Source organism: Hemibagrus wyckioides, linkage group LG24 (assembly GCF_019097595.1).
Source record: "Hemibagrus wyckioides isolate EC202008001 linkage group LG24, SWU_Hwy_1.0, whole genome shotgun sequence".
NCBI classification, from domain to species: domain Eukaryota; kingdom Metazoa; phylum Chordata; class Actinopteri; order Siluriformes; family Bagridae; genus Hemibagrus; species Hemibagrus wyckioides.
Genome location: NC_080733.1, coordinates 17,635,215 through 17,657,455, shown reverse-complemented (window position 1 = coordinate 17,657,455; position 22,241 = coordinate 17,635,215). Strand labels below are relative to the sequence as shown.

Here is a 22,241-nt window from a genome sequence, read left to right as displayed (position 1 = left end):
CCTTTCAAGAACAAATGTAACAGTGGATGAGAAACAAAAAGCGAGTCTAAACAAAAAGTTTAAAAGCCTCCACAGATCTTTACAGACAGTTCCAAACTACAGCAGCTACAAACCTCCGAAAATAAAAACACAACCATCTCAGTTTGTCTCGAGAAATCAGGATTGACTTCAACATCAGACTTTCAAGACGACTCAAAACTTTTCTGACAGACAGGAAGAGATAAACACACGCTCATACACTATAGTGTAAAGTTTTGGGACATCTGCCTTTACATGCACATGAATGTAATATGGAGTTGTCCCGTCCTTTGCAGCTTCAACTCTTCTGGGAAGGCTTTCCACAAGGTTTAGGAGTGTGTTTATGTTTAGGAAGATTTGACCGTTCCTCTAGAAGCACATTTGTGAGGTCAGGCACTGATGGGGTTGAGGTCAGGACTCTGTACAGGCCAGTCAAGTTCCTCTACACCAAACTCGCTCATCCATGTCTTTATGGACCTTGCTTTGTGCACTGGTGCGCAGTCATGTTGGAACAGGAAGGGGTCATCCCCAAATTGACCAATGTCTGACCAATGAAATTGTCCAAAATGTCTTGGTATGAAGCTGAAGCATTCCATTCACTGGAACTAAGGGGCCGAGCCCAACCCCTGAAAAACAACACCTGAATTTAATGATTTGGAGGGGTGTCCCAAGACTTTTGGCAATATAAGTGTATCTCTCTAATATTCCTCAGCTGGAAAATACAGAAGATACACAAACAGTTTGATCAGTGTGATCCAGACTCCAGGAATGGAGCGAGGTCACTCCGAGATCACAAAGAATTGGGTTAAGAAAAGATAAAAATGTAGGATTAAGATAACGAACCACATAGTAAGAGTAATGACGGAGGAAATGGTTTTAAAAAAATGACCTTGATCATGTCATGTCAGATTGTGAAGATGTGCCTTTTATGTGTCTTTTTCTCACTAAATATTTGCTGTTTTTCAAAAAAATAAATAAATAATGAAAAAAAGCTAGCTAAAATAAAATAAGCTAGCTAGTCAGAGGAAGATATTTTAATATTAGTTTTGTTTTTAATTTTTAGTTTTAGTTTTATTATATTTTTATTTTTATTATTTTTGTTTCCATGTTATTTTGTTATGAGAACCAATGAAGAAAAAAGAAGCCTAGTGGTGCTGTGAGTCATTTTGCAATGTAGTTTGTAAGAGACTTAATGTAAAGTTGTGCAGTTTCCTTCAGGAACAAAATAAATAAATAAAAAAATCTTCACAGCCAAAAAAGGGAATTGAATGTGAAACGCTGTCTTAAGATAAATGAGATAAAAAGGATAAAATCAGACGATGATGTCAGGTCACTGCACGGGACCACCCCTGAGACGGGCCTCGGGTTGGGATCAGACGCGTCTCCTTTTTGGGACCAGTGTAAAGTTCAGAGCGTGTCAGTGCCGATCCCTCGAGGCTCATCAAGCATCTATGAGCTCATCGTGGCGCCGGTCCAGCGTTCACGGAGCCCCAGACGCTCCTCCGGTCACCCGAGCCAACCCGACCCGAGAACAACCTAGTGATGGCGAGCGCCGACACAAAGCCTCCGTTCAGCATACAGGAAGGAAGAGGGGCGGGGACAAGCGAGGAGAACGGAACGTGATGATAAAACGTAAAGAGGACGGGAAAGTCCTGAGGAGACTGAAATACATGCTCGCTGTGTGCCTGAGGATGAGGATGAGGTCATGCAGAAGCATGCAGAAACCGCATGGCCGAGGCTCGGAGAGACGGCCAGAGAGCCACAAGCCGGAGGACGCGCCAAGACCAGACAGCTATTTTCAGAAAGAAGCGAGACTCTGGCGCCAGAGCGTTCGGACGGACGATTGAAGGACAACTGAGGTGGTGACGGCACAAGGCCTTGGCCTAGCGGTGCGGTTGCTCTGAACCGCCGCAGAGCATCATGGGAACGTGGCTAGCACGGCCCTAAACATCTCGCCACCGCTGATTAACGGTCAGAAAGAAGGAAAAGACAAAACAAGCTTTTGAGTTATCAAAGGTCCTCGACCACACAGCTAGACGCCAAGCTTCTGACGGATATCAGCACGTCGTCTCCTCACTTGCTCTGTGTGTGTGTGGTTGTGTGTGTGTGTGTGTGTGTGTGTGTGTGTGTGTGTGTGTGTGTGTGGGTGTTAGGCAGAAAGATACATCCGTGTACACACAGATAGGAGACAGTGAGGCTAATTGGATTCTCACACAAGACACAAAGCAGAACTCAGGAGAACTCAAGCAGCTTTAACGCAAACCATCTGCTGAGCTGCACCTCCTGAGACACACATGGCCAAAAATAGAAGCGGGTTCGGGTCAAACAACAACAACAACACCTCGGGCGCAAGCCGCTTACAATAAGAACTCAAATCACGCTGGAAACTTGAGTGACCCCGAACACATGGGAACAATTCCCTCTTCGCGTGATGCCTATTTACAACACCAACACTAAAAGTAACGTCTCCGAGCGGAGCGGAACCCGAGGCTGAGGTCGGGTTCCGGTTCTGACCTCTCCGCTTAATTAACCTCACGCCCCGGCACACGTCTGCTGCGTAAAACAAACATGCTATGCTGCACATTACGCCGCGGCCTATAAAAGCTCCACCAGCTAGCAATTAGCTGCCGTTCCCGGAGCGGTCCGGCTCGGGAAGCTCTATAATTCCCCAAACAAGGTGCTCATTTTCTAGGCCGGGAGCGCCGGACTCTCCGAGAGTCCATCGGTGCGTTTTGGGAAGACATAACAAGCGCGGTTTCCTGCGTGAAGACCGCATCAGCTGTCAGGATCCAAATTACAGCATTTTGGCCGTGTAATTAGGATTTCTGCTATTTCTATCCGGCGTAAGAGCGCATGAGGAGCGCTTCGGTAACCTTTAATACTTTCTTTTACAGAAATCTAAAACCATGGTAAGTGGACAGTTAAGGACGTGTCCAGTTCACTGCAGCTCGGTAGAAACTCCATCACATTTTAGATCAAGCTTTTATTTTAAAATAAAAAGAAATGAAGGAAGTTTCTCCAGGAACGAGCGCGCTAGAGAAAACAAAGCCGCTTCAGAGACGCAAATCTCTCTCAGATGTCTCAGATCCTTATTTCGTTTCGTCTTCACCGCATCCGTCTCCGGTAGCACGGATCTGCTTTCTCTCTCCGTCTGGCTGGTGTTTGGACGGGATTCAGATTCATCTCGACTCCGATGGAGATGGATGTGATGTGTCCTGTTAGCTGAGACACATCAGGAGGACACGAGGACGTGAACTGTCGTAAAGATCTAGGGTTTCTCGGCGTGGGTTTTTTCCCGTGTCAGTCGTGTCGTTTATTGTTCGTTTGGTTGTTCAGAGGTGTGTGTGTGTGTGTAAAGGTTTATTTGTACTTATGTACATACAGCATGTTGTACATATGTTCTCTCTCTCTGTGTCTCTCTTACTGTCTCTCTGTCTCTCTCTTTCTCTGTGTCTCTCTCTCTTTTTTACTGTCTCTCTCTATCTCTCTGTTTTTCTTTCTCTCTCTGTCCCTCTCTCTCTCTCTCTCTCTCTTTCTCTCTCTCTGTCTCTCTCTCTTTTATACACAAAATCTCCTTTCTTGGAACGCTGACAGATATAAACATCACTGTGTATTAAGAACGTAGAACTTTAATTCTACTTATTGTGCATCTTGTAACCGACTTTATTGTATTTCTTTTCATTACTTACAAATTTTTATTTTATGTCTTTTTGAATAAAAGACGTGTGTGAAACAAGCCACAAAAAGCAAACAAGACTTAAAAATTATTCTCAAAGAACCGGAGTGTAATTTTTTAGTCGTCCCTCACGTGGGACAGAGCCATGTCCGTTTAAACCGAGAGACTCTGAGGAGTGTGATGATTTCTCAGTGGCTCGGTGTAAATAAACACACAGAGACAGCTTTGTGGATTGCTCGGAGCTCGGTTCCTCTGGATCGTGTGGCGCGTGTCGTCCGGCGTAAACATCTTCCCAGCTTTAAACAAGCCAAGCTTGTCAAGCTTCGTGTCACTGCCTCCATGACACAAATCAGCACCCGGCTTTTATAAACCACCCGAGGCTCATTACACACTAACAAGGAAAAGATGTGAGGACTGCCTCAGGGATCAGGACACACCTCATCATCACCAACTGGCCAATTAGTGAAGAGAGGAAGAGAGGAAAAAAAGAGTCAGACTCGTCTGTGCTGAGGTCATGCTATCATAGAAAGATTTAAACTAAAAGAGGTTGTTCTTTGAGTCTGTGAATGGAATTTTTAGTGAAATATAAATAAATAAACCTCGATTATTTTGCTATCACATTAAACATCTCTTTATTTCTTCCTCTTGACGTCTGAAAACGTAAACCTTCATCTTTCCCTCAGACCGTTATGAAGCCCTGACACTGGAGACTCGGTACGTATAACTGATTTATGCTGAGCTTCCTCCCTACATGTCGGTGTGAAGGCAGGAAACCAAGAGAATTTCAGCGGTTTGTGTGACGCAGAACCGCACAGAGCCGCACAGGGCCGCACGGAACCGCACGGAGCCGCACAGAACTGCAGAGAGCCGCACGGAGCCGCACAGAGCCGCACAGAACTGCACGGAGCCGCACAGAACTGCAGAGAGCCGCACAGAACTGCACAGAGCTGCACAGAGCCGTACAGAACTGCACGGAGCCGCACAGAACTGCAGAGAGCCGCACGGAGCCGCACAGAGCCGCACAGAACTGCACAGAGCCGCACAGAACTGCACGGAGCCGCACAGAACTGCAGAGAGCCGCACAGAACTGCAGAGAGCCGCACAGAACTGCAGAGAGCCGCACGGAGCCGCACAGAGCCGCACAGAACTGCAGAGAGCCGCACGGAGCCGCACAGAGCCGCACAGAACCGCACAGAACTGCAGAGAGCCGCACGGAGCCGCACAGAACCGCACGGAGCCGCACAGAACTGCACAGAGCCGCACAGAACTGCACGGAGCCGCACAGAACCGCAGAGAGCCGCACAGAACCGCACGGAGCCGCACAGAACTGCACAGAGCCGCACAGAACCGCACGGAGCCGCACAGAACTGCACGGAGCCGCACAGAACTGCAGAGAGCCGCACGGAGCCGCACAGAACTGCACAGAGCTGCACAGAGCCGTACAGAACCGCACAGAGCCGCACAGAGCTGCACAGAACCACACAGAGCTGCACAGAGCCGTACAGAACCGCACAGAGCTGCACAGAGCCGCACAGAACCGCACGGAGCCGCACAGAGCTGCACAGAACCGCACAGAGCTGCACAGAGCCGTACAGAACCGCACAGAGCTGCACAGAGCCGCACAGAACCGCACGGAGCCGCACAGAGCCGCACAGAACTGCACAGAGCTGCACAGAGCCGTACAGAACCGCACAGAGCTGCACAGAGCCGCACAGAACCGCACGGAGCCGCACAGAACTGCACGGAGCCGCACAGAACTGCACAGAGCTGCACAGAGCCGTACAGAACCGCACAGAACCGCATGGAGCCGCACAGAGCTGCACAGAGCCGCACAGAACCGCACAGAGCCGCACAGAACTAATAATAGAAAACTATTTTTTTACTTATTCATTCGTGTATGTATTTATTTATTTTTCATTCATTCATTCATTCATTAATATATTTACATATTTATTCATTCATTAAAGTATCTACTTATTTATTCATTTATTTTCACATGTATTTATTTATTCATTTGTGTATTTATTTATTCATTAATATATTTGCGTATTTACTTATTCATGTATTTATTTATTTATTTGTTTGTTTATTTATTAATTCATTCATTAATTTATTCATTTGCACAATTATTCATTTATTCAATCATTCATTTATGTATTCATTCATTCATTTATCTATTCATTTATTAATTGATATTTGTAGTTGCTCCGTTTGAAGCGCTGCTGTGATCAGAAACACCACGGTGTCACGTCCTGTATGTTAGCGTTGAAATCCAGTTTACAAATTTGAAAACAAATAAACAAAAAAATTTAATGAATAATAATAATAAAAAATGTTCTTTACTAGCCTTTACTAACTAACCTGCGCTCCTGACAGACACACATCCACACTGGACCTGTGATCGTTCATCCCCCAGAATCATCTTCCTAAAAACTTTCTAAAGTACTTTCATGTTTGTGTAGTTTTCCATCATCATGGCTTCAGTGTGTGTGTTAAAGACTCGGAGAGTTAATAACGCGCGAGTGTGTGTGTGTGTGTGTGTTAGAGCTCCTAATCTCCGAGCGGTTTAGTCGCAGAACAATCGGCTCAGGGCTCTTCCTGGAAGAGGAACGCAGATCTATATCGGAATATCAGCCACGGCGGAGTGAGAGTATGAACCTCTCCTCATCCTTCTCCTGCTCTCTAAAAGGCCTCCTTTGTCCCAGGCTCGTCGCCATGGCGACCGCAATCCGACTGTAAGGCCTTTAAAATTATTAGCATTCCTGCCGATTACTTACTGCACTGTAGCAAAGCCCCAGTGATCAGATCAGGATTAAAGAGGAAAAAAAAACTTCACACACGTTCTTAATAAAACAAGATTTTTTTTGTTCTTCTCTCCTTCTCTCCATTTTTATCCCCAACGTTAATTAAAACAGAATTACAGCACAGAGAGAAGGTGAAACCTCACACACACACACACACACACACACACACACACACACAGGGGACAGCTCGACTTTCTGGATAATAAAGAAAACATTCACATTCAGACGCACCGCAGAGATGAGAACACACACACACACACACACACACACACACACACGAGACTGAGGAGAAAGAAGAAGGATGGAGCTGAAAAATAACAATATAATAATAATAATAATAATAATAATAATAATAATAGTAATAATAATAATAATAATAATAATAGTTTTTACTTTTTAGGAATGTTGAGAAACTGCTTCCTGGATAATCGCCACAAGAAATGAAGAGTTAAGAGCAAGAAGTAAGAAGGATAAAATAAAATGAAATAAAATAAACAAAAAATAAAATGAAATAAAATAGAAAAATGAAATAAAAATAAAAAATGAAATAAAATAAAAATGAAAAAATAAAACATTAAATAAAATAAAATAAAAAAATAAATAAAATATAACAATTAAAAAAAATAATTAAATTAACTTAAAAATGTTTAATGTTTAATTTCTCCTTGCCCAAAATGTTGAGAAACTGTCGAGCAAAAAGTAACAAAACAAAACAAAAAAAGATGATAAAGGAAACAAGATCTGATTCTAAAAGAAAGTCAAAATTGGATTTAAAAAGTGAAATCAATACAGATTGAAAGAAAAAAAATATTTTCAGTGTATTATCAAGGCTAATTATTGCATTAAATTGACCAGTTTTCACTGACCTCAGTAAAACAAACATTAAAAACATAATTTTTATTTATTCTTTATTTATTTATTTATTTATTTTTTCATTTAATTTTCTTTTTTTTCCTTTTTAATTATTTTTTAATTAATTTTAAATAAATAATTAAATAAATAAAAACACAAAAATTAAAAACTTTTACAACTTTTTTTACTTGGTTCTCCAGAGGATGAGAATCAGAATCGGTTTTATTCAAGTATAAAAAGCTTTGAAGTTTTCTCTCATGGACTCAGACATGATTCTCTGGCACTTTAACCTTTAAGAGAGAGAGAGATAAAGAGTGAAAGAAAGACAGAGAGAGAGAGAGAGAGAGCGAGACTAACCCGAGGCAGAGACGGTGCTCGAGTCGAGTCGATCTGATGGTAGAGTCATGTGATGTGAGAGATGATCACGCTGCCCCATCACGCTCTGCCTCTGCTCTCAGCCTCAACAATCAGCCTTCTCTTTTCTCTGATAATTTTTTGTTGTTTTTTCTGAACAAGTTCCCTGGAGTAGAACACAGAGCTTAGAGATCTTTTTTATTATTATTATTAATTAATTATTATTAATTATATTATTATTATTAAAATGAATTATTATTATTAATAATAAAATTTATTATTACTATTACTAAAATTTATTATTATTATTATTATTTAAATGAATTATTATTAATAATAATAAAATAAATTAATTATTACTATTACTAAAATTTATTATTATTATTATTATTTCCAAGCTCCATTAATCAGACAGATTAATATTTACTACTCCAAAACATTCTAATCTCACAAGAAAGGTTTCTCTTTCATTTTTGCAAAAAATATCAGAATGACAGTGAGCAGCTTAAGGGGTTTTTTTTAACAGTAGAAGACCATTTTTATTAAAAAATGGACAGCTGACATTACTGTGAGATTATTTAAACAGTGTAGTGACTGTTTAAAAAAAAACTAGTCCCGATTCACCATCTGAGTCAGGTTAAATAATGAGAAGTTAATAACATTATGACCACCTAATATTTTGTTGGTCCTCCTCCTTTTGCTGCCAAAACAGCCCCTGACCCGTCGAGGCCTGGACTCTACTAGATCCCTGAAGGTGTGCTGTGGTATCTGGCACCAAGATGTCCTGTAAGTTGTGAGGTGGGGCCTCCATGGATCGGACTTGTTTGTCCAGCATATCCCACAGATGCTGGATTGGATTGAGATGTGGGGAATTTGGAGGCCAGGTCAACACCTCAAACTGGTTGTTGTGGTCATCAAACCATTCCTGAAGCATTTTTGAGCTCTTTGTGGCACGGAGCATTATATTATTAGCATTATCTTTTAGCCTGCTGAAAGAGGCCACAGCCATCAGGGAATACCATCAGCTTCCATGAAAAAGGGTGTACATGGTCTGGAGCGATGCTTAGGTAGGTGGAAGGTGTCAAAGTAACATCCACATGGATGGCAGGACACTAGGTTTCCCAGCAGAACATTGCCCAAAGCATGACACTGCCTCTGCCGGCTCGCCTTCTTTCCATAGTGCATCCTGGTACCATGTGTTCCCCAGGTAAGAGACGCACACGCACCCGGCCATCCACGTGATGTAAAAGAAAACGTGATTCATCAGACCAGGCCACCTTCTTCCATTGCTCCGTGGTCCAGTTCTGATGCTCACGTGCCCATTGGTGTTGTTTTTGGTGGTGCACAGGGGTCAGCATGGGCACCCTGACCGGTCTGCGGCTATGCGGCTCCATACACAACAAACTGTGATGGACTGTGACACCTTTCTATCAGAACCAGCATTAACTTCTTCAGCAGTTTGAGAAACAGTAGCTTGTCTGTTGGATCAGATCACACGGTCCACGCTCCCCACGTGCATCAGTGAGCTTTGGCCATCCATGACCCTGTCTGACTTTTGATAGATACTGACCACTGCAGACCGGGAACACCCCACAAGAGCTGCAGTTTTGGAGATGCTCTGATCCAGTAGTCTAGCCATCACAATTTGGCCCTTCATCAAACTCACTCAAATCCTTATGCTTGTCCAGTTTTTCCTGCTTCTAACATCAACTTTGAGGACAAAATGTAATATATCCCACCCACTAACAGGTGCCATGATGAGGAGATCATCAGTTTTATTCACTTCACCTCTCACTGCTCAGAATGTTATAGCTGACTGGTGTAAACTGGACAGTTGAAGCTCAGTAATCTTCAGGTGTCCAGTTGTGGTGAGCTCTTGTAGATCATCCACCTCAAGGTCTGCAAGCTTCATCAAATATACTGCATCTGCAGTACAGATGCTGCAGCCTCGTGTTTTCTGACCGACTCGCCTCCAGATTCAGAAAAATTACGACTTTGTAATGCCTTTCAACTCGTAAATCCCAGCTTTCCCACATCCATAATGCTGGAACTGACCTCAACTTAAGCTAAAAGAAAAACAATACAGTAAAATTCTTTCACATTTGAAAAGAATCACACAAGAATGGTGACACGACCCCCGAAGATCAGACGCGTAAACGTTTATTAAGGTAACGTCTCAGAACAGGGAAGAGAGAAGATTCTTGGTGTTTGTTTAATGTGGAATGAAAACAGCTGATAAACAGGAAGTGGACCTGCGCACACACTTTCCCGTCTCTTCTCAGCTGTCAGCCTCATGCAGGACTCTGAGAGGGACAGAGAGAAAGAATCACGAATCAGGAATCATTTTAGATCTGAACGGATTCACATTCATGAGTAACCACCAGGAATGACGAGGTTAATTGCTCATAAAATGTACGCTGTTCTTATGTGTTCAAATAAATGTGGATTTTCACATCATGCATGTGGCTGAAGAACATTAAGAAAAAAATAAAAAATAAAACAATTAAATGAAATAATAATAATAATAATAATAATAATAATAATAATAATAAAATACACAAGATTAAAGATAAATCCTGTTTTTAGGAAAATTGTAAAAAAAAAAGGAAAGATGAAAAACATAGATAAATAAATAAATTAATTAATCAATTAATTAATAAAAAAATGTAAAAATTACATTTAAAAAGTAATAAGTAATAAATAAATAAAAAGAATTCTAAAGCTAAATGAGGGAAATTTTTATTTTTCAGAGAGCTCAAATGAAATTTTTTTTTTTACAGTATACTGATCCATTTAAAACAAGTTAAAAGAAATGAAAAATAGTTTAATGTTTATACATTTATATGGCTTTTAACAGGCTCCATTTGATTTCTTTTTTATTCCTCAAATTTATTTTCTTTTTTCATTTTATTTTATTATATTTTCATGTATGGAAAGCACTTTAAATGACAGATGTGTGAAACCTATTTAAAAAAAATAAATAAAAAAAATAAAAAGACACTTGCCCAAAATGTTGAGAAACCGCTAAACAAAACCGGACAGGTTTCCTTTATTTCTGATACGAGTGAAGCTGAAGGAATGTTAAAAAGATAAATAAATAAATCCCTGAAGGAGGAAAAACTGCAAAACTGTGAACTTGTTTGTGAGATTAGGAAGAAATCCTGAGGGACATTTAATAATTTCTTTAATGAGGAAAATTTGGACATATTGCTCATGAGAGCGTTCCCAGGTCCAGCGTTTCCGTTCTTTAAGCATTATTAATGACCCCGGACGTTTCCCACCGCTCGGCCGAGCCGCCGAAGCTCCTGAGAGAGAGCTTCGTTATAAAGAAAAAGTCATAACACATCGGGTGGAGCTGCTACATGATATTTACTAACAGACACATGCCTCCATCGCTCATTCCGCCTCGTTTCACTCGTCACATGGCGACGGTTCTATACGTACGGCTTTGTCTTACAGAGATACACTCGATAACGAGTTTTAAAACGTTTTAAATTGTTAAATAATAATTCACTCTCCTACTCACATTATACTGCACTTCATCAAACAAAGACATTTATTCTTTAAGAAAATAAAAGTTTTAAATTTGGCAATGCAGGTCGGTTATTATAGGCTTAGGCTTTTTTATTATAGGCTTAGGCTGTTATAAATCTAGCTAGCTACACTATATTGCCAAAAGTTTTGGGACACCCCTCCAAATCGAGTTCAGGTGTTGTTTTTCAGGGGTTGGACTCGGCCCCTTAGTTCCAGTGAAAGGAACTCTTAATGCTTCATACTGAGACATTTTGGACAATTTCATGCTCTTTGTGGGAACAGTTTGGGGATGACCCCTTCCTGTTCCAACATGACTGCACACCAGTGACCAAAGCAAGGTCCATAAAGACATGGATGAGTGAGTTTGGTGTGGAGGAACTTGACTGACCTGCACAGAGTCCTGACCTCAACCCCATAGAACACCTTTGGGATGAATTAGAGTGGAGACTGTGAGACAGGCCAAAACTGGGACGTCTGCCTTTACATGCACATGAATGTAATATGGAGTTGACCCCGCCCCTTTTGCAGCTATAACAGCTTTAACTCTTTTGGCCTGAAGCAACAAGTTTTAGTTCATAAAAAAATCTATTCTCATAACCAAATAACTGAAATAGGACTGAAATGTTTACATATTTTCACAACTCAAATTAGCTGAGGAATTTAAAGCTGCTCTATGTTCAGGTCCTACTGAGGAACTCTAAATGTTCTTCTAAAGGCTGGACAAAGTGCAGTGAGAAGAGGTGAAGAAGGAAGAGGGACACAGAAGAAGAAACGAAAAATGAAGAGAAATCGAGAGAAAATAAAAGTGATGCTGTGTTTCCTAAATTCTACTCTGATCATTATGTTAATGAAATGTAATGAAGCCCACATGAAGCTTGGTAAAGTGTGTGTGTGTGGTTACCTTGGCTACCAAGCTGGGCCGTGGCACTCCTAACCAATCGCACAGCTGGTTTCTGTAGGTCCGCACCACACTCAGCTCACTCTCCCTGAGGCATGCAGGACAAGAGGACGAAGAAGTCAGTGTGGAGGAGACAGATGGACAGACAGAATAACAGACAGATGGACAGATTGAGGGATGAACAGACGGACAGACAGACAGACAGAAAGGCAGACAGATGAACAAATGGACAGGCAGACAGATGAACAGATAAATAAATGAGCAGATGAACAGATAGACACATGGGCAGACAGTTGGACAGGCAGACAGATGAACAGATGGACAGACAGACAGATGAACAGATGGACAGACAGACAGATGAACAGACGGACAGGCAGACAGATGAACAGATGGGCGGACAGTTGGACAGACAGACAAATGGGCAGGCAGACAGGTGGACAGACAGTGAGACAGATGGACAGGCAGACAGACGGGCAGACAGATTTGACAGACGGACAGACAGACTTGGGTCCATTAACACTCACCAGTTAGAGTCACTCAGCACAGTCATGACATCATCAAGCACCGCCGCATCAACTACGTCATCGTACGTCAGCAGCATCTCATACATCTGAGCAGCCGTGGTCTTCCTGATCTAATCAGAGAGAGAGAGAGAGAGAGAGAGAGAGAGAGAGAGAGAGAGAGAGAGAGAGAGAGCGAGCGATCAGGTGATGTGAACTCAGGATCAGGGCTGTGTTACACAACAGACACCACATGCAATAAATAACACACACACACACTCTCACCACAGGGTAAGGGTGACCCAGCAGTAACATCAGCTGCACCAGAACCTTCTTCCTTACGTCTCCCTCAAACTGGATCAGGCCGCAGTACCTGAGGGAGGAATAGCAGACTGACTGACTGACCGACCGACCAATCAGCACAAAGCAGTTTACATGTGTGGGCGGGGCTTCAGTCTCTAAACCTAACCCTGACACCCAAAGCACTCAAACCACGTGTGTATAGTGCATCAAATTCAACAACCTGATTTTATTCATTTATTTATTTAACTGTGTGTGTGTGTGTGTGTGTGTGAGAGAGAGAGACTCACACTGAGATGCAAGAGCGCAACTTCTTAGTGTCCATTGACTTCTTAATCTCCTCCTTACACAGAGACAACAGCTCCACACAGAACGGGTGACTGATAGAGAGAAAGAGAGAGAGAGAGGGGGGGGGGATTATGGTCTGATTGTAGAAGTAAAACCCGTGTGACATCAGCCAGGTGTTCCAGCTGTTCCACTCATCACCTGTCCTGATGGATGAAGATCTCGAAGCAGCCGTTGCCTAACATCTGGTCCAACATCTTCAGAACAGGAACTGACACACTGAGAGAAAGACAGAGGTGTACATGTCACATACACACGTCAATACACATACAAGTACAGACATGAGTGTGTGTGTGTGTGTGTCTGTGTGTACCGGTTATTGTGCAGATTATCTCTGAAGATGAGCAGAAACGTGTCTCCAAACTGCTGCATCTCCGCCTCGTCCTGCTGGATGCTCTTCAGATGTTCGAACAGAGAGTGGGAGGAGTATCGTACCTGCGCACACACACACACACACACACACGATTCATAATGTGTAACATGTAACACCACAGAACAGTGTAAATGCATCTGGATACTTAATGTAAGTGATGTCTACAAGGAAAAGAAAGAAAGTGAGAGAGAGAGAGAGAGAGAAAGAAAGAAAGAAAGAAAGAAAGAAAGAAAGAAAGAAAGAAAGAAAGAAAGAAAGAAAGAAAGAAAGAAAGAAAGGAGATGAGAGGGTCCTTCAGTCCATCATGTGTCTGCATTTTATGTGCATCAGGATAGAGTGAAATTGATCATTTCTTTTTCTTTCTTTCTTTCTTTCTTCTTTCCTATCTATCTATCTATCTATCTATCTATCTATCTATCTATCTATCTATCTATCTATCTATCTATCTATCTATCTATCTCTCTTTTCTCTCCTTCTCTTCTTTCTTTCTTTCCATCTCTTTTTTATCTCCTTCCTTACTTTTTTCCTCTTCCTTCCTTCCTTCCTTCCTTCCACTTCATTTTCTTCCTTCCTTCCTTCCCTCCCTACACACACACACACACACACACACACACACACTCCCTGAATCCTGGCCTTGCTCGGACCATCCAGAGGAATTATGTTTACAGTCATACAACATGAAACCCTCATCATCTGTAAGAATCCTCCTGAGATTCCAGACAGTGTTTCCCGAGCGTGTCCCGAGCGTGTCCCGAGCGTTTCCCGAGCGTTTCCCGAGCGTGTCCCGAGCGTGTCCCGAGCGTGTCCCGAGCGTGTCCCGAGCGTGTCCCGAGCGTTTCCTTCTCCCTCAGAAAACTCTCTATTCAGGAAAACTCTCGCCTATAATCTCCTGATTACTGTGAAATGACTCAGAGCTGTGAAGTGCGGTTCCTGCTCTCGGTCTCACAATTACACTAAGCCACATCGTCTTCCTGTGGCTTCACACACACACACACACACAAACACACACACACACACAGCTCAGTGCTCCCTCTAATGACGCCTCTGTGCACTTCCTTCATTTTTAATGCCTTATATCTAAATTGGCTTCACACACACACACACACACTAGATACAGAGGACAGGGTTTAAGTTGTTCTTTAACTGTAGTGTTTTGGTGTGTGTGTGTGTGTGTGTGTGTGTGTGTGTACACGTTTCGTTTCCACCTCCTCCGTCACCCATGACGATGCTTCCCAAAGTCGCGAAACAGGAAGTAAGGTGGGAAGTGGATCTGAAGATGTTTCTGGGTCGCATGGCGCTGATGGAGGGGAGAGAACTTACACACCTGAAGTGGACCGTGTGAAGGAGGTTAGTGTGAGGATGTACCGTGGACTCGGTGAGACCGCCCACAGACATGGCCAGGCCCAGGAGTGTGTGGTAACGGAACACTGGGAGCTTCAGGAGCTGCGTGATGTGAGGAAAGGCCTGAGACGCAGCGCTCCAGTTCAGAGACTTCACACTGTCACTGCAACACACACACACACACAGGTCCAGATTAAAACATGTCCACACACACAGGTCCAGATTAAAACATGTCCACACGCACACACAGGTCCAGATTAAAACATGTCCACACACACACACAGGTCCAGATTAAAACATGTCCACACACACACACAGGTCCAGATTAAAACATGTCCACACACAGGTCCAGATTAAAACATGTCCACACACAGGTCCAGATTAAAACATGTCCACACACACACACACAGGTCCAGATTAAAACATGTCCACACACACACACACACACAGGTCCAGATTAAAACATGTCCACACACACACAGGTCCAGATTAAAACATGTCCACACACACACACACAGGTCCAGATTAAAACATGTCCACACACACACACACAGGTCCAGATTAAAACATGTCCACACACACACACACAGGTCCAGATTAAAACATGTCCACACACACACACACAGGTCCAGATTAAAACATGTCCACACACACACAGGTCCAGATTAAAACATGTCCACACACACACACAGGTCCAGATTAAAACATGTCCACACACACACACACAGGTCCAGATTAAAACATGTCCACACACACAGGTCCAGATTAAAACATGTCCACACACACACACACACAGGTCCAGATTAAAACATGTCCACACACACGCACACACAGGTCCAGATTAAAACATGTCCACACGCACACACAGGTCCAGATTAAAACATGTCCACACACACACACAGGTCCAGATTAAAACATGTCCACACACACACACAGGTCCAGATTAAAACATGTCCACACACACACACAGGTCCAGATTAAAACATGTCCACACAAACACACACACACACAGGTCCAGATTAAAACATGTCCACACACACACACAGGTCCAGATTAAAACATGTCCACACACACACACACAGGTCCAGATTAAAACATGTCCACACACACACACAGGTCCAGATTAAAACATGTCCACACACACACACACACACACACAGGTCCAGATTAAAACATGTCCACACACACACACAGGTCCAGATTAAAACATGTCCACACACACACACACAGGTCCAGATTAAAACATGTCCACACACACACACACAGGTCCAGATTAAAACATGTCCACACACACACACAGGTCCAGATTAAAACATGTCCACACAAACACACACACACACAGGTCCAGATTAAAACATGTCCACACACACAGGTCCAGATTAAAACATGTCCACACACACACACACACAGGTCCAGATTAAAACATGTCCACACACACACAGGTCCAGATTAAAACATGTCCACACACACACAGGTCCAGATTAAAACATGTCCACACACACACAGGTCCAGATTAAAACATGTCCCCACACACACACACACACACAGGTCCAGATTAAAACATGTCCACACACACACAGGTCCAGATTAAAACATGTCCACACACACACACAGGTCCAGATTAAAACATGTCCACACACACACACAGGTCCAGATTAAAACATGTCCACACACACACACACACAGGTCCAGATTAAAACATGTCCACACACACACACACACAGGTCCAGATTAAAACATGTCCACACACACACAGGTCCAGATTAAAACATGTCCACACACACAGGTCCAGATTAAAACATGTCCACACACAGGTCCAGATTAAAACATGTCCACACACACACAGGTCCAGATTAAAACATGTCCACACACACAGGTCCAGATTAAAACATGTCCACACACAGGTCCAGATTAAAACATGTCCACACACACACAGGTCCAGATTAAAACATGTCCACACACACACACAGGTCCAGATTAAAACATGTCCACACACACACACAGGTCCAGATTAAAACATGTCCACACACACACACAGGTCCAGATTAAAACATGTCCACACACACACACAGGTCCAGATTAAAACATGTCCACACGCACACACAGGTCCAGATTAAAACGTCCAGACGCACACACAGGTCCAGATTAAAACATGTCCACACACACACACACAGGTCCAGATTAAAACATGTCCACACACACACACAGGTCCAGATTAAAACATGTCCACACACACACACACAGGTCCAGATTAAAACATGTCCACACACACACAGGTCCAGATTAAAACATGTCCACACAAACACACACACACACAGGTCCAGATTAAAACATGTCCACACACAGGTCCAGATTAAAACATGTCCACACACACACACACAGGTCCAGATTAAAACATGTCCACACACAGGTCCAGATTAAAACATGTCCACACACACACAGGTCCAGATTAAAACATGTCCAGACACACACACACACAGGTCCAGATTAAAACATGTCCACACAAACACACACACACACAGGTCCAGATTAAAACATGTCCACACACACACACAGGTCCAGATTAAAACATGTCCACACACACAGGTCCAGATTAAAACATGTCCACACACACACACACACAGGTCCAGATTAAAACATGTCCACACACACACAGGTCCAGATTAAAACATGTCCACACACACACACACAGGTCCAGATTAAAACATGTCCACACACACACAGGTCCAGATTAAAACATGTCCACACACAGGTCCAGATTAAAACATGTCCACACACACACACACAGGTCCAGATTAAAACATGTCCACACACAGGTCCAGATTAAAACATGTCCACACACACACAGGTCCAGATTAAAACATGTCCAGACACACACACACACAGGTCCAGATTAAAACATGTCCACACAAACACACACACACAGGTCCAGATTAAAACATGTCCACACACAGGTCCAGATTAAAACATGTCCACACACACACACACAGGTCCAGATTAAAACATGTCCACACACAGGTCCAGATTAAAACATGTCCACACACACACACACACACAGGTCCAGATTAAAACATGTCCAGACACACACACACACAGGTCCAGATTAAAACATGTCCACACAAACACACACACACAGGTCCAGATTAAAACATGTCCACACACACACACAGGTCCAGATTAAAACATGTCCACACACACAGGTCCAGATTAAAACATGTCCACACACACAGGTCCAGATTAAAACATGTCCACACACACACACACACAGGTCCAGATTAAAACATGTCCACACACACAGGTCCAGATTAAAACATGTCCACACACACACACACAGGTCCAGATTAAAACATGTCCACACACACACAGGTCCAGATTAAAACATGTCCACACACACACAGGTCCAGATTAAAACATGTCCACACACACACACACACACAGGTCCAGATTAAAACATGTCCACACACACACACAGGTCCAGATTAAAACATGTCCACACACACACAGGTCCAGATTAAAACATGTCCACACACAGGTCCAGATTAAAACATGTCCACACACACACACACACAGGTCCAGATTAAAACATGTCCACACACACACACACACAGGTCCAGATTAAAACATGTCCACACACACACACACAGGTCCAGATTAAAACATGTCCACACAAACACACACAGGTCCAGATTAAAACATGTCCACACACACGCACACACAGGTCCAGATTAAAACATGTCCACACACACACAGGTCCAGATTAAAACATGTCCACACACACACACACAGGTCCAGATTAAAACATGTCCACACACACACACAGGTCCAGATTAAAACATGTCCACACACACACACAGGTCCAGATTAAAACATGTCCACACACACACAGGTCCAGATTAAAACATGTCCACACACACACACAGGTCCAGATTAAAACATGTCCACACACAGGTCCAGTTTAAAACATGTCCACACACACACAGGTCCAGATTAAAACATGTCCACACACACACACACAGGTCCAGATTAAAACATGTCCACACACAGGTCCAGATTAAAACATGTCCACACACACACACACACACAGGTCCAGATTAAAACATGTCCACACACAGGTCCAGATTAAAACATGTCCACACACACAGGTCCAGATTAAAACATGTCCAGACACACACACACACACACACACACACACACAGGTCCAGATTAAAACATGTCCACACAAACACACACACACACAGGTCCAGATTAAAACATGTCCACACACACAGGTCCAGATTAAAACATGTCCACACACACACACAGGTCCAGATTAAAACATGTCCCCACACACAGGTCCAGATTAAAACATGTCCACACACACAGGTCCAGATTAAAACATGTCCACACACACACACACACACACAGGTCCAGATTAAAACATGTCCACACACACACACAGGTCCAGATTAAAACATGTCCACACACACACACACACACACAGGTCCAGATTAAAACATGTCCACACACACACACACACACAGGTCCAGATTAAAACATGTCCACACACACACAGGTCCAGATTAAAACATGTCCACACACACACAGGTCCAGATTAAAACATGTCCCCACACACACACACACACAGGTCCAGATTAAAACATGTCCACACACACACACAGGTCCAGATTAAAACATGTCCACACACACACACACACACACACACACAGGTCCAGATTAAAACATGTCCACACACACACACAGGTCCAGATTAAAACATGTCCACACACACACAGGTCCAGATTAAAACATGTCCCCACACACACACACACACAGGTCCAGATTAAAACATGTCCACACACACACACACAGGTCCAGATTAAAACATGTCCACACACACACAGGTCCAGATTAAAACATGTCCACACACACACACACAGGTCCAGATTAAAACATGTCCACACACACACAGGTCCAGATTAAAACATGTCCACACACACACACAGGTCCAGATTAAAACATGTCCACACACACACACACACAGGTCCAGATTAAAACATGTCCACACACACACACACACACACACACACACACACACAGGTCCAGATTAAAACATGTCCACACACACACACACAGGTCCAGATTAAAACATGTCCACACACACACAGGTCCAGATTAAAACATGTCCACACACACACACACACACACAGGTCCAGATTAAAACATGTCCACACACACACACACACACACACAGGTCCAGATTAAAACATGTCCACACACACACACACAGGTCCAGATTAAAACATGTCCACACACACACACACAGGTCCAGATTAAAACATGTCCACACACACACACACACACACACACAGGTCCAGATTAAAACATGTCCACACACACACAGGTCCAGATTAAAACATGTCCACACACACACACACAGGTCCAGATTAAAACATGTCCACACACACACACACACACACAGGTCCAGATTAAAACATGTCCACACACACACACACACAGGTCCAGATTAAAACATGTCCACACACACACAGGTCCAGATTAAAACATGTCCACACACACACACAGGTCCAGATTAAAACATGTCCACACACACACACACACACAGGTCCAGATTAAAACATGTCCACACACACACACACACAGCTCTACAGCTGGAAAACCCCTGCACTGCTAATCTCCACAGAGATCTGTTCATAATGAGGCACGTGTTGAAAGACAGATCTTTATTCTGACCCGTTACAGCTCTTTATTCTGACTGGATAATAATCACCATGGCAACGACAGTGCTGGCAAAATTATGGTCAGGACCTTCACTTATAAATACGATGACTGAGATTACTTCATTAATATGACAACACACACACACACAGAGGTCCAGTTTAAAACATGTCCACACACACACAGGTCCAGATTAAAACATGTCCACACACACACACACACACAGGTCCAGATTAAAACATGTCCACACACACACACACACACAGGTCCAGATTAAAACATGTCCACACACACACACACACACAGGTCCAGATTAAAACATGTCCACACACACACACACACAGGTCCAGATTAAAACATGTCCACACACACACACGTCGAGATGAGAACATGCGCACACACACAAACACACAAAGCCTGAGGCGCTCACAGAGGGAAGATGTTGAGCAGCTCCTCCTGGTGGGGGATGTGAGGAACTGCGGGCTCGGTGCTGTGGAGCAGGCGGAGGAATGCGGCTCCGGCGTGAGCTCTGCAACTGTCGATCTTCTCTGCAGCCTGCTGGGCCATACAGCACATCATCCACTGGCAACTACTCACACACAAAACAAACACACACACGGGGACATGATGGACAACATGTTGTCAGAGAGAAAGGGACAACAGACAAATCAGCTACAAATTACAAAGTGGACACATTCTCATCTAGACATCTGTGTAGGGGTGTGTGTGTGAACATTTTCTCATACAGTTCTCTGTGTGTGTGTGTCTGTGTGTGAGTGGACACGTTCTTATTTGGTTTTGTGTGTGGACACATTCACATCTGGTTTGTGTGTGTGTGTGTGTGAGGACATGTTTTAATCTGGACCTGTGTGTGTGTGTGTGTGTGGACATGTTCTCATTTGGTTGTGTGTGTGTGGACATGTTCTCATCTGGTTCTGTGTGTGTGTGTGTGTGTGGACATGTTCTCATTTGGTTGTGTGTGTGTGTGTGTGTGTGTGGACATGTTCTCATCTGGTTCTCTGTGTGTGTGTGTGGACATGTTCTCATCTGGTTCTGTGTGTGTGTGTGGACATGTTCTCATCTGGTTCTCTGTGTGTGTGTGTGTGTGTGTGTGGACATGTTCTCATCTGGTTCTCTGTGTGTGTGTGTGTGTGTGTGTGTGTGGACATGTTCTCATCTGGTTCTCTGTGTGTGTGTGTGTGTGTGTGGACATGTTCTCATCTGGTTCTGTGTGTGTGTGTGTGTGTGTGTGTGGACATGTTCTCATTTGGTTGTGTGTGTGTGTGGACATGTTCTCATCTGGTTCTGTGTGTGTGTGTGTGTGTGGACATGTTCTCATTTGGTTGTGTGTGTGTGTGTGTGTGTGTGGACATGTTCTCATCTGGTTGTGTGTGTGTGTGTGTGTGTGTGTGTGTGTGGACATGTTCTCATCTGGTTCTGTGTGTGTGTGTGTGTGTGTGTGTGGACATGTTCTCATTTGGTTGTGTGTGTGTGTGGACATGTTCTCATCTGGTTCTGTGTGTGTGTGTGT

General features: G+C 43.3%; 1 protein-coding gene across 1 annotated transcript in view; it reads right to left on the bottom strand.

Moving 5' to 3' along the window:
- Positions 1 to 9,735: 9,735 nt before the first annotated feature.
- tbcd (tubulin folding cofactor D) overlaps positions 9,736 to 22,241 on the bottom strand; it is a 59,603-nt gene continuing 47,097 nt past the window's right edge. Inside the window, exons 31-39 of the mRNA XM_058377597.1 lie at positions 21,141 to 21,299; positions 15,020 to 15,158; positions 13,595 to 13,716; positions 13,423 to 13,500; positions 13,227 to 13,316; positions 12,922 to 13,009; positions 12,661 to 12,770; positions 12,140 to 12,224; positions 9,736 to 10,007 (exon numbers count right to left, since the gene is read on the bottom strand). Coding sequence (XP_058233580.1) covers positions 9,996 to 10,007; positions 12,140 to 12,224; positions 12,661 to 12,770; positions 12,922 to 13,009; positions 13,227 to 13,316; positions 13,423 to 13,500; positions 13,595 to 13,716; positions 15,020 to 15,158; positions 21,141 to 21,299 — 883 coding nt within the window. The 3' untranslated portion in view covers positions 9,736 to 9,995. The remainder of the gene's footprint in view (positions 10,008 to 12,139; positions 12,225 to 12,660; positions 12,771 to 12,921; positions 13,010 to 13,226; positions 13,317 to 13,422; positions 13,501 to 13,594; positions 13,717 to 15,019; positions 15,159 to 21,140; positions 21,300 to 22,241) is intronic.